Raw genomic sequence first — 14,321 nt, 5'->3', positions numbered from 1 at the left:
CAGGGATATATATCCCTGTGTTTACTGCAGCATTATTTAATTAATTAAAAACTTAAAAGAAAATTAAAACACTAATTTGAAAAGATATCTTTTCAAATCCAGTATAATTTTAATCCAGTATAATTAACATACAGTATTATATACTTTCAAGTGTACAATATAGTGATGCAGCACTTCCATACATTATTCAGTGCTTCTCATGAGAAATGTACTCTTTAATCCCCATCACCTATTTCACCTATCCCCCCATCCATCACCCCTCTGGTAACCTTCGGTTTGTTCTCTACAGTTAAGAGTCTATTTCTTGGTTTGTCTCTCTCTCTCTCTTTTTCCTTTGCTCTTTGTTTCTTAAATTCCAAATATGAGTGAAATCACATGGCATTTGTCTTTCTCTGACTGATTCGTTTCACTTAGCATAATACTCTTTAGCTCCATCCATGTTGTTGCAAATGGCAAGATTTCATTCTTTTTAATAGCTGAATAGTATTCCATTGTGTGTGTGTGTGTGTATATACACATACATATATATACCAATATTCTTTATCCATTCATCTATCGATGGATGCTTAGCCTGCTTCCATAATTTGGCTATTGTAAATACTTCTGCAATAAACATAGAGGTGTATATATCCTTTCGAAAAGGTGTTTTGCATTCTCTGGGTAGATACCCAGAAATATCATTACTGGATCATATGATATTTCTATCTTTATCTTTTGGAGGAAACTCCATACTATTTTCTACAGTGATTGCATCAATTTACATTCCCACCAATAGTATGTGAGGGTTCCTTTTTCTCCATATCCTTGCCAACATTTGTTATTTATTGTCCTTTTTATTTTAGCCATTCTGACAGATGTGAAGTGATATCTCATCATTATTTTGGTTTCTATTTCCCAGTGATGCTGAACATCTTTACATGTGTCTGTTAGCCAACTGGATGTCTTCTTTGAAGAAGTAAATGTCCATTCATGTCTTCTGCCAATTTTTAAATTGGGATATTTGGGTTTTTTGATGTTGAGTTGGCATAAGTTCTTTATATATTTTGGATACTGATATTTTATCAGATATGTCATTTTTTATTTTTATTTATTTTTATTTTTTTAATTTATTTTTAATTTATTTATGATAGTCACTCAGAGAGAGAGACAGAGAGAGGCAAAGACATAGGCAGAGGGAAAAGCAGGCTCCATGCACCGGGAGCCCGATGTGGGACTTGATCCCGGGTCTCCAGGATCGTGCCCTGGGCCAAAGGCAGGCGCCAAACCGCTGCGCCACCCAGGGATCCCCAGATATGTCATTTGCAAATAGCTTCTCTCATTCAGTAGGTTGTGTTTTAGTTTTGTTAGTTGGTTTCCTTTTTTGTGCAGAAGTTTATTTTGATGTACTCCCAATAGTTTATTTTTTGCCTTTGTTTCCCATGCCCCAGGAGACACATCTAAGAAATTGTCATTAGGGTTGATGTCAGAGAAATTACTGTATCTCTTCTAAGATTTTTATGGTTTCAGCTCTCACATTTAGGTCCTAATCCATTGTGCATTTATTTTTGTGTATAGTGTTAGCAAGTGGTCCAGTTTCATTCTGCTGCTGCATGTCCAGTTTTCCCAACATCATTTGTTGAAAAGACTTTTTCCAATTATATATTCTTTCCCTCTTTGTTGAAGATTAATTGGTCATATAGTTGTGAGTTTACTCCTGGGCTTTCTATTCAGTTCCTTTGATTTATGTGTATGATTCCATGGCAGTACCTTGCTTAGATTGTTTAGATTGCTGCAATTTTGTACTATTTCTTAAAGTCTGGGATTGTGAACTCTTCAGCTTTGTTCTTCTTTCTCAAGATTGCTTTGGTTATTTCGGTTCATCTGTGGACACAAATTTTAGGACTGTTTGTTCTAGTTCTGTGGAAAATGCTGCCGTTATTTGGATAGGGTTTGCATTAAATCTGTAGATTGCTTTGGGTAATATGAACATCCAATCCATGAGCATGGAATATCTTTTCATTTGTGCCATCTTCAAGTTCCTTCATTGGTATTTTATAGTTTTCAGAGTACAGGTTATCACCTTCCTTGGTTATGCTTATTCCTAGATATCTTATTCTTTTTGGTACAGTTGTAAATGGTGATGTTTTCTTAATTTCTCTTTCTGCTACTTCATTATGATTGTATAGAAATGCAACTGATTTCTATATATTAATTTTGTATCTTGAAGCTTTATTAAATATTTTATCAGTTCTAATAGTTTTGGGTAGACGTTTTAGAGTTTTTCTATATATAATATCATGCCATCTGCGTAAAATGACAGTTTTTTTTCTTCCTCACCAATTTGGATGTCTTGTATTTCTTTTTCTTGTCTGAATTGCTGAGGCTGTGACTTCTAGTACTATATTGCATAACAGTGGTAAGAGTGGAATTCCTTGTCTTGTTCCTGATCTTAGAAAAAAGGCTCTCAGTTTTTACTATTAAGTAGATGTTACCTGTGGGTTTTTCATATATGTCTTTATTAGATTGAAATATGTTCCCTTCAAACTTTTTCTGTTGAGTTTATGATGAAGAGATGTTGTAATTTCTTAAATGCTTTTTCTGCATCTATTAAGATGATGATATTGTTTTTATCTTTTCTCTTATTAATGTAATGTATCACATTAATTTTGTATTATTGAACCAAACTTGTATCCCTGAAATAAGTTTTATTTGATCATGTTGAATAATTTTTAAATGTATTATTGAATTCAATTTGTTAATATTTTGTCATGGATTTTTGTATACATGTATTTATCAGAGATATTGGCCTGCAGTTACCTTTTTTGTAGCACCTTTATTTGGTTTTGGCATCAAGGTAATGCTGGTTTTGTAGAATGAATTTGGAAGTTTCTTTCCTCTTTATTTTTTGGAAAAAAATTGAAAACCAAAAGGTATTAACTCTTTTTTAAATGCTAGTTAGAATTCACCTGTGAAGCCATCTTGTCCTGGACTTCTGTTTGTTCAGTTTTTTTTATTACTGATTCAATTTCCTTACTAGTAATTAGTCTGTTCAAATTTTCTATTTCTTCCTCATTCAGTTTTGTAAAGTTATATGTTTCTAGGAGTTTATTCATTTCTTCTAGGTTATCCAATATGCTGGCATGTAAGTTTTCACAATACTCTCTTACAGTCCTTTACATTTCTGTGGTTTTGGTTGTCACTTCTCTTTTGTTTCTGATTTTATTTGAGTCCTCTTTTTTTCTTAGTAAATATGGCTCAAGATTATCAATTTTCCTTAATTTTCTTTTTTAAATGATTTTTTTTTTAATTTATTTATGATAGAGAGAGAGAGAGAGAGGCAGAGACACAGGCAGAGGGAGAAGCAGGCTCCATGCACCGGGAGCCCGATGTGGGACTCGATCCCGGGTCTTCAGGATCGCACCCTGGGCCAAAGGCAGGTGCCAAACCGCGGCGCCACCCAGGGATCCCCAATTTTCCTTAATTTTCAAAAGAAAAAGCTCTGGGTTTCATTGATCTTTTGTATTACTTTTTTAGTCTCTATTTCATTTATTTCTGCCATAATATTTATTTGCTAGTTTTGGTCTCTGTTCTTTCTCTCTTTTTTAGGTGCAAAGTGTGAGATTTTTCTTGTTTCTTCATGCAGGTCTGTATCTGCAGCTCCCCCCCTCCCCACCCCCGAAGTTTTGCTGTGTCCTAAAGATTTTACACAGTTGTGTTTTTAATTTCTTTTACTCCGGGTTTTTTTTTTTAATTTCCTCTTTGATTTCTTGGTTGACCATTCATCATTTAGAAGTATGTTATTTAGCCTCCATGTATTTATGTTCTTTCCAGATAATTTTTGGTAGCTGATTTCTAGTTTTATACTATTGTGGTGGGAAGATGAATGACATCATATTTCAATCTTCTTGAATACTGAGAATTGTATTGTGGCCTATAGTGATTTATCACAGAAAATGTCACATGTATACTTGAAAGAATGAGTATTCTGCTGTTTTGGGATGAAATATTATGTATATATTTGTAAGGTCCATCTGGACTAATGTGTCACTCAAAGCCATTGTTTCTTTGTTGATTGATCTATCCTTGATGTAAATAGGGTGTTAAAGTCCTTATTATTATTGTATTACTGTCAATCTCTCCCTTTATGTCTGTTAAAGCTTGTTTACTACTCTAGTTTTTTATTTGTATCCATTTTCATGGTAAATGTTTTTTAATCCCTTAACTTCCAATCTGTATCTATCTTTATGTCTGAAGTGTCTCTTGTAGATAGCATACAGATGGGCCTTCTTTTTAATCCATTCCATCACCCTGTGTCTTTTGATTATTTAGTCCATTTGATTTAAAGTAATAATTGATAAGTATGCACTCATTGCCATTTTGTTACTTGTTTTCTGGTTGCTTTTGTTCTCTGTTTCTTTCTTCTTTTGTTTCCTTCCTTATGATTTGATGGCTTTCTTTAGTGTTATGCTTGGATTCCTTTCTCTTCGTGTGTGTATATATTATAGGTTTTAAATTTGTGGTTACTATTGGTTTCACATGTTTCACATATAACATCTATGTGTATTGCAATCTCCATTAACTTGATGATTACTTAAGTTTGAACACATTTATGTCCTATATTTTTACTCCCTTCCCCATTTTCTGCCATGCCATATTTTACATCCTTTTGTGACTTCCTAGATTTTTGTAGACATAATTGATTTTACTGTTCTTGTGCCTTAACGTCCATACTGGGTTTGTAATTGGTCGATTTACTATTATTTTTGCAAATAAGTTTTCTTTGTCTTCTCTTTTTTCCTTCTGGATTTCCTATAACGTGAATGCTATTACAGTTAATGATGTCACTGAGTTCCCTTAACCATATTTTAATTCTTTATTACTCATTTTTCTTTTTACAGTTGTTTTCCATTACTTTGTCTGTCTTCCAGATGCTGATTTGTTCTTCTGCATTGTCTAATATGCTGTTGATTCTGTCTAGAGTGTTTTTTATTTCAGTTATTGAATTCTTCATCTCTGATTGGTTCTTTTTATATTTTCTATCTCTTTGTTGAAGGTCTCACTGAGATCCTCCAATCTTTTTCTTTTTTTAATTTTAAAAAGGATTTTATTTATTCATTTGAGAGAGCAGAGAGAGTGAGAGAGCACAAGAGCAGTGGGGAGGGACAGAAGGAGAGAGAGAAGCAGACTGCCCCCTGAGCAGGGAGCCCAACATGGGGCTCAATCCCAGGACCCAAGATCATGAGCTGAAGGCAGATGCTTAACTGACTGAGCCATCCAGGCACTCCCTTCCACACTTTTTTCAAGTCCAGTGAATAGCTTTATGACATTACTGAATTTTTTTAACAGGCATAATACTTATTTCCATTTCAATTAGTTCTTTTGCTGTGATTTTGTCCAGTTCTTTCATTTGGGGCATATTCCTCTGCCACATTCTGTCTAACTCTGTTTGTTTATAGGCATTAGGATGGTTAGCTATGTTTCCTGGTATTAAAAGTAGTGGCCTTGTGAGGAAGAGGTCTTGTGGTGTCTAGTAGTCAATGTCCCCTGTTCACCAGAACCATGTGCTCCAGAGGTGTCTCCTGGATATGGGCTATGTGAGCACTACATTTGTGGCTGAGCCACTAGCTGACTTAGTTCTCAGTCCAGTCAGCTGCAATTACTGGCTTTACCTGTTGTGGTTTCATAGGACAGGGTTTGGTCCCTGTGCTTCTGTGGGGTGTGTCTGAGATAACCATGGGCTTGTTGGTGGGCAATGTCAGCAGTCAGGCTAGCTGTTTGCACTCTGTGCTGCAATTAAATGGACATCAATTGGCAGAGTGCTCTCCATATGTGGCCCCCTGAGGAGCTTTCTGTGGTAGTTGGGGCTGACAGTCAGACCAGATTTTTCCACTCAGTATGTCTGCCACAGCTACAGGCAAAGTAAACGGTGTTATCACTGTGTGGCCAGCTAAAATGGTCAGCTGCTGGAACTGCCCATGTGCTGGATATGGGGTTATTTCCTACAATCCCCAGGGCAGGAGTTACTTTGGAGTGGTGTCAGTCCTTACTGGGGCTGCTTGCACAGTGTGTCAGGGCAGGATCCCTTTTGAGGAATGATTGCTGAAGTGGGCAAGATGGAAGGGGTGAGTCTGCCTGGGAACATAAATTGGGTACATGCTGCTAGTAAGATAGATGGTGCTCCTTCTGGTATCCAAAAGTATCTAGCAGTCTAGAGTGAGGCTGGTGGAGGAGAAGAGAGATGGTGTCTGCCAGCACTTTTGTTCCTGAAGAAATCTCCTGTAGATCTATGTTCCTCTAGCCCATGTTCTAAGATTAGTAATATACTCTCCACATATACCCCAGGTACTATTCAAACTGCTGCTATATGCTGTGTTGGGTCAGTTGGGTTATTTATTATATTAGCTCTTTAAGGAGGGAAGATTAGTTTCTTATTCGCCTTTAGCCCTCCTAGAGCTAAGCCCACTGATTTTAAATATATCCAGAGTTAGGCCCAATTGATTTTCAAAGCTTGCCAAGTTAACCCCTGTTGGTTTTCAAAGCTAGAGGTTATGAGGATTCATCTTCCCAGTGCTTGTCCTCAGTGCTGAGGGTGTCCAGTAGGGGTCTGTTCCTGTCATTTCTCTGTGCTTGTAGTGTCTCTCCCATTTGTGGCTAGTCTTGCTGGGGCTTTGGATCTCAACCATGTTTCTGCCCTCTTCTTATTTTCAATGTGGCCTCATCTCCATGAATAACTGTGGAAGCTATGTTCTGCAGGGCTTCATGTCATTTTCAGAGTGAGTTATACAGATATAGTGTGTATTCCTAGGATGAAGTGAGCTCAAGATCCTCTACCTCCTCCATTCTCCTGAATTTAGTTTATAATAATAAAGTTATAGCTAAAAGTAAAAAATCATTCACATAATAGATATGTCAGATGTAACGTATCCTAAGAGATCATTTTTTAAGACATTTATTTATTTATTGATTGATTGATTGATTGATTCATGATAGAGAGAGAGAGAGAGAGAGGCAGAGACACAGGCAGAGGGAGAAGCAGGCTCCATGTCGGGAGCCCAATGTGGGACTCGATCCCGGGACTCCAGGATCGTGCCCTGGGCCAAAGGCAGACGCCAAACCACTGAGCCACCCAGGGATCCCCTAAGAGATCATTTTAAATGTGTTATGAGACTAAAGCATCTTGCAAGTCTCCATTATTAGGAGCAATGATATCTCTAAAATATCATGAGAGATGTAAGACAAGCTGCAATTACTATAATGGGCCAAGATAATAGAAGAGCGCAGACAAAGAAGAAATGAAGAGGCCTTGACCAGGCAACTAGCATCCCTTCGGGGACATGTACTTATACGCCTTTGAGCCTTCTGGCATATTGTTACCTTAGTTATGATTATTTTGCATCTGATCTTAATCTGACTTCCAAAATATACTTTCCTATTGTATTGACCTGTCAACATGTTTTACTAGCAGCATCTCTTTTGCACTATAAATAAGTAAACTGACATTCTGACTTAATTTTTTTGTATATTTTTTATTGGAGTTCAGTTTGCCAACATGTAGCATAACACCCAGCGCTCATCCCATCAAGTGCCCCACTCAGTGCCTATCACCCAATCATCCCATCCCCCTGCACTTCCCTTTCCACTATCCCTTGTTCATGACATCCTGACTTAATAGGTCTCATTTAACAAAATTTTTATCTTTCATAGGCCAAGCAACATGTAGAGTGAATGGATAAAATACGTTTCTCTCATGTGCAAAATTGATGACCCAATGCTATGATGTGTTGCACTAAAATGTGTTCACACTATGAGCCCACACTTCTGGATTTCCTTTCTAACACTATTGTTTAATCATCAGGCCATGCACACAGCAGGTATGCAACAGACACTGACTGAATCAAGTGAGTCAAAACTGTATTCTGGCTTAAAGTCAATTGAAAAGTTTGAGTAGCTAATGATACCAGATTACTTTACATGTATGAGTCCTTTCAAAGAGTTAAATATAATCACTCTGTTTCATTGACCATTTTCATCATTCATGCAGTACACAGACCATGCATACGTAGATCATGGGCCACACAGTCATTTGCTCATTTAAATTATCAAATTAGATTATCGAGTAAGCTTCTCTTATTGTAACAGTTAATGGAAATGGTACCTATAATACTGGTGGATGCCACCATTCTTTTTTACTTACATACAAATTACATTTTTGCAACATTAAAAAGATTGCCTCTAAATTCAGTGTAAAAATTTCCTCTCATTCTTTTTGAGAATGTGAGGATGAAAAAATCTTCACAGGTAGGAGGCATTGGTGGCTCGGTGGTTGAGCAACTGCCTTCGCCCCAGGACGTGATCCTGGAGTCCCAGCATTGGGCTCCCTGCATGGAGCCTGGTTCTCTCTCTGCCTGTGTCTCTGCCTCTCTCTGTGTGTCTCTCATTAATGAATAAATAAAATCTTAAAAAAAAAAGAAAATGAAAAATCTTCACAGGTAAATATTCCAACTTAAAATGTTCACTAGCTTTTACCCAAAGTGAATACATTATCTTTTATGCTATAACTGGTTCTTTTCTAACTTTACCAACTGATAGTAGAATCTTTTTCAACAGTAAAGAACCTCCAAAATGTAAAAAAAGTAAGCCATATCAATCAAAACCAAAGAAACCATCTTTTCTAAATAATATAAAAACTAAGAAAAGTTAAACCCATGCTTAAATACTCCTACTTTTAAACAGAAAAAAAATCAATCCTATTCTAATATCTTAATTTAATAAAGATTTATCAAATTTGATAACCACTTTACAGTAAGTTTTAAAAATTCAGAAATTTTCTAATGTTAAAAAAATTACCTGCCCAAGACTTTCAGCAACAATGAAGCTAATAAGAACTTGGGTATTTGGATTTCTCTATAAAATTACTTATTATCTCCATAGAGCAGTGAATTTTATTACATTTTTTCTCAACCTGTATTGTTTAAAAAAGATCCAACAAATAGGAATCTATTTTCCTTTCTGTTTCACATAACCTTGAATTTTGAATAACAAGTGATCTATTGAATTTCAAATCCTTCAGGCAAAATAATAACAAAAGTATATTAAGGAAAATTGAGAAAAGAATCTTTAAGAAAGACTACTGAATTTACCTGGAGACTAAATGGCACAATATGTTTAATTCTTGATCAGATACTGGAAAAATCAACGGGTCCAAAAAAGTATAAGAATATCTTTGGTGTGAAGAGAATATAATTTTTAAAAATGCACTATTTTTAATTATGGGATTAATGGCTACCCATGTATTCTCCTGGCTCTGTAGTCTCGGATTTAGCCAAGTAAAAGCTGCATCCTTGTATGGCTCTGTGCTGAGGAAGCAAAACTAATTTTTAAATAAAGTGATTTAAATCCTTTCATGATGGTACAAGCCAGATTCTCACTGTTACCTGCTTTGTCTGAAATAAATTAGAGAAAATAGTGACTAGAAGGAAATTCATTTGCCTATACCCAAATTATTTAAATATATTTGTAAATTATGTTTCTCTTTTTAAAAGATTTTATTTATTTATTCATGAGAGACACAGAAAGAGAGGCAGAGACATAGGCAGAGGGAGAAGCAGGCACCCCGTGGAGAGCCTGATGTGGGACTCCATCCCAGGACCCTAGTATCATGACCTGAGCCAAAGGCAGACGCTCAACCACTGAGCCACTCAGGTGCCTCTGTAAATTATGTTTCTTAAATAACTTTAAATACCCCACTCTACTCTGAATACTATCCATAAATTTTATTATACTATTCATATAATGTGTTATATGAATAGACACATTCAGTTTTATTTTCAGCTGTTTGAGGTTGGTTAAATAAGCACTTAGAATGAACTAAACATTTTTAAGATGGTCAATTTGTCTTTCTCTAAATTACTATAACATCTGTGCTTGAACACATAAACTTATGCTGTTACCTGAATGCTTCATGCATGTAATTCTTGAATCTCAAGACTCAAAGTATTATATATGACTTTGGTATTTCCACAGGACACAGTAGGATCCTAGACAAGTATTTTGAACTGCTGAAATGCATACTATCACATGCTGTTTATACAATGTTTAATTTACCATACAGACTTTAACAATCTACTAGTACAAGAAATATGGTAAAATATTCATTGTATCTTATATACAAATTATTATTACCTGGCAATGATTTAGACCACTTGACTACTGAAAGAAGTTGTCTCTCGCCTAGTTGATTAAGACTCGTCAGCAAAGAACTGGAGGTATCAGGTTTGGTGTTGTCATGTCCTGCATAGATCACATCTGGTTCAATGCTCATTAGCAGGTTAATCAATGGGGGAATTAACTGTATATCTTGACTTGGTGAAAAAGATATTCTTTGGCTTAGAGCTTGGCTTTCATTTGGAATGCCCACAGGTTGTGGGAGAGCAACAGCATCCAATGTTCTCATAACTCTGACTTTATTGAACTTTTTAAATTTTCGACCTATAAAGAAAAAAAGAGAAAAGATCATGTAAATACATATCAACTAAATCTTCCAGCAGACTATTATTTTTCTTAAGTCTTAGAATTATAGCATTGTAGGTCTTAGCATCAATCTAATAAAATGAAATTGAATAAGTAAAATGTTAGGTTTCAGACTTGGATTGAAGATTAATTATACCAGCATTTCCTGGGTTGGTGTGGTGTGAATATTTAAACCAGTATCAAATGGAGGATTAAGGAACTTTGCAAGCAACATGTATGAAAAGACAAATGGCATCTAGTAGAATCTAAGCTCAACTAAACTGCCTCCCAAAAGCTAATACTACATATTAAATTACTTAAAACATAGCTTTCAGTAAATGTTGAATCTTTATTTGGGTTTTATTTTTTTAGGAATTTGTTGAGAGCTAGCCCAGAGTAGTGTAAGATGATGGGGTAGGAGAATCTTGAGCTCACTCTGTCCCACAGGCATACTGAGATAGCAGCTACATCTATTCAACCAACTCTGAAAATGACCTGAAGACTGGCAGAACAGACCTTCCACAGTTATTTGTGGAGAGGAGGGCACACTGAAAAGCGTAAGAGGGGTGGAGACACAAATGGGAACTGAGCCTTTAGTGGGACTGACCACAAAAGGGAGAGGCATCACAAGCATGGAAAAACAGGAGAAGCAGACTCCCTTGAGCTGGGCACTCCTAGCACTGGGCACCTGCACTGGGAAAATGGCATACAACACTGGGCTTTCAATACCAGTGTGGCTTAATTTCAATACCAGTGGGCTAAATGCCTATTCTTGTAGGAACTAGTACAAATACTCTCCATCTACCTTGCTAAAATGGTGTGCCCAACAGCATTCTCCAGTGGACCGACCCACCTCAGTAGGTATCTCTCCAAAGTGACTCTGAATCTGGAAAGGGGGTGGGAGATAACTTCATACATCAGCATGCCCATGGTTCCAGCAGATAGCCTCTTAGCTGCCTGTGCAGGGAGCAAGCCTTAACAACTTCATGCATCCGAAACTGGCAGAGTGTCTAATTGCAGACATCTGGTTTGACTGTTGACCTCATCCACAAATGAGCCCCCAGTAACCTCAGAAAAGACCGTCAAACGTGTGTCAAAAGACCAAACTTTGTCCAGTGTGCCCACAGCAGGCAAACTGGGTCATTGCAGTTGGCTGGGCTGGAAGCAACTGCAGATTAGCCACAACAGCAGCTACACACAGCAAATAAAAGGGCAGCCCTGGAGCACATGGTTCTGGTGACCAGGGGGGATTGTGCTGTGGTGTACCACAAGACCTCTTCTTCACAAGGTCACTACTTTCAATACCAGGAAACATACCTGTCCTACCTAATATATATAAACAAACATAGGAGATAGGCAAAATGAAGACACAGAGAAATATTTCCCAAATGAAAGAACAAGACAAAATTACAGCAAAAGTGCTAAATAAAATGAAAATAACCAATGTATGATAAATAATTCAAAGTAATAGTCATAAAATCTCTGGACTTGAGAAAAATGTGGATAATCTGTTAGATCTTCAATAAAGAAATGGAAAGTACAAAAAGAATGAGTCAGAGACGAAGAATTCAATAACTGAAATTTTAAAAAATATACTGGAGAAATCAGTAACAGACTAGAGGATGCAGAATCCGGAAGAGAATGTAATGGAAGGCAACCAGGCTTAGTGGGAAGGAGAAAAAAGAATAAAAAGTGAAAAATGGTTAAGGAAACTCCATGGCATCATAAGGAGTAATAGTATTTGACTTTTAAGGATCCCAGAGGGAGACAAGAGAAAGAAGGAATAAAAAAGTTATTTGAAGAAATAATAGTTGAAAACTTCCTTAATATGAGCAAGAGAACAGACATCCAAGTCCAGGAAGAATAGAAAGCCCCAATCAGATGAACCACAATGATATAGACCTGGAAATCAGTAAAAAAAAAAAAAAAAAAAAAAAAGAAAGAAAGAAAGAAAGAAAGAAAGAAAGAAAGAAAGAAAGAAAGAAAGAAATCAGTTACAAGAAAAAGAATTGGAAAGAACACAAACACACAGAGGCTAAACAATTTATCAGGTCAACTAAGAAATCACAGACAGAATAAAAAAAATACATGGAGAGAAATGAAAATGAAAACAGAATGATCCAAAATCCTTGGGGTGTAGAAAAAGCAGTTCTAAGTGGAAAGTTTATAGAAATATAGGCCTACTTCAAGAAATAAGAAAATCTCAAATAAAGAATCCAATCTTACATCTGAAGGAACTAGAAAAAGAACAAATTGATCCCTAAGCTAGTAGAAAGAAATAATGATTATGGCAAAATAAAAAAAAAAAAAAAGACTAAAAACAATAGAAAAAAAACAATAAAACTAAGAGCTGATTTTTAAAAAAGTAAAAAAAAAATTGACAAAATGTTAGAATCATCAAGGAATAATAGAGAGGATTCAAATAAATGAAAGCAGAAATAAAGGAGAAGAAATAATTGACACCACAGAAATACAATGGAGTATAAGAGACTACTACACAAAAATACAGACCAACAAACTGGACAACCTAGAAGAAAGAGATAAATACCTGAAAACATAAACAATCTTCCAAACTGAATAAGGAAGTAAAGGGGAAGTTGAATAGACCAATTACTAGCAATAAAATTGAATAAGCAATCTAACGCTCCTAACAAACAAAAGTCCAGGACCAGATGGCCTCTCCAGTGAATTCTGTCAAACATTTAAAGAAAAGTTAATGCATATTATCTTCAAATTATTCCAAAAATTAAAAAAGGAGGAAATCTCAAATTCATCCAATGAAGCCAGGTCTAACCTGATACTAAAACCAAATAAAGATACTACAGGCCAATTTCTCTGATGACTGTAGATGCAAAAATCCTCAACAAAATATTAGCCAATAGAATTCAATGATACATTAAAAATTATGCAGCATAATCAAGTGAGATTTCTTCCCGGGGATACAAGAGTGGTTCAGTATTCACAAATCAATCAAAGTGATGCATCAAATAAATAAGAAGAAGGATTAAAAATTGCATGACCACCTTGGAAGATGCAGAAAAAGTATCTGACAAAATACAACATCCATTCATAGTAAAAACTCTCAAAAGAGAGGATTTAGGAGGAATATGCCTCAACATAATAAAGGCCTTATATGAAAAACCCAGAGTTTTACAGCATACCCAAAGGTGAAAAACACGGGGTCTTTCCTGTACAATCAGGAACAAGACAAGGATGTCATGTCCATTCTCATCAATGTTATTCAACACTCTACTGGAAATCTTAGCACAGCAACTGGATGAGAAAAAAAGGAGCAAAAGGGATTCATATTGGTAAGGAAGAAGTAAAACTGTCACAAATTCAGATGACATGATATATATATATATATATATATATATATATATATATATATAGTTAGATAGATAATAGATACTTAAGGTTCCACTAAAAACTATTAGAAGTAATCAATGAATTCAGTACAGGTTCAGGATATAAAATCAATATAACAAAATCTGTTACATTTGTATACTCTAATAATGAAGTAGCAGAAAGATAAACTTAGAAACAATTCCATCTACAATCAAACCAAAAAGAATAAAATACCTATGAATAAATTTAATGAAGGAGGTAAAAGACCTGAACTATGAAACTTAAAGGCATTGTTCAAAGAAAACGATGACACAAACAAATAGGTAAATAAACCATGGTCATGTATTGGAAAAATTGATGTTAAAATGTTCAAACTACCTAAAACAATCTATAGATTTGATGAAATTTCTTTTTTTTTTTTTTTTAAGATTTTATTTATTTATGAGAATACACAGAGAGGAGAGAGAGAGAGGCAGAGACGCAGG

General features: G+C 35.6%; 1 protein-coding gene across 2 annotated transcripts in view; it reads right to left on the bottom strand.

Moving 5' to 3' along the window:
- PGR (progesterone receptor) overlaps positions 1 to 14,321 on the bottom strand; it is a 116,909-nt gene that overhangs the window by 32,470 nt on the left and 70,118 nt on the right. For both annotated transcript variants that reach the window (XM_025420899.3, XM_025420909.3), the window contains exon 4: positions 10,162 to 10,467. In XM_025420899.3, coding sequence (XP_025276684.1) covers positions 10,162 to 10,467 — 306 coding nt within the window. The remainder of the gene's footprint in view (positions 1 to 10,161; positions 10,468 to 14,321) is intronic.

This window comes from Canis lupus, chromosome 21, assembly GCF_003254725.2.
Source record: "Canis lupus dingo isolate Sandy chromosome 21, ASM325472v2, whole genome shotgun sequence".
Lineage (NCBI taxonomy): Eukaryota > Metazoa > Chordata > Mammalia > Carnivora > Canidae > Canis > Canis lupus.
This window is presented reverse-complemented; position numbering and strand designations above follow the sequence as displayed.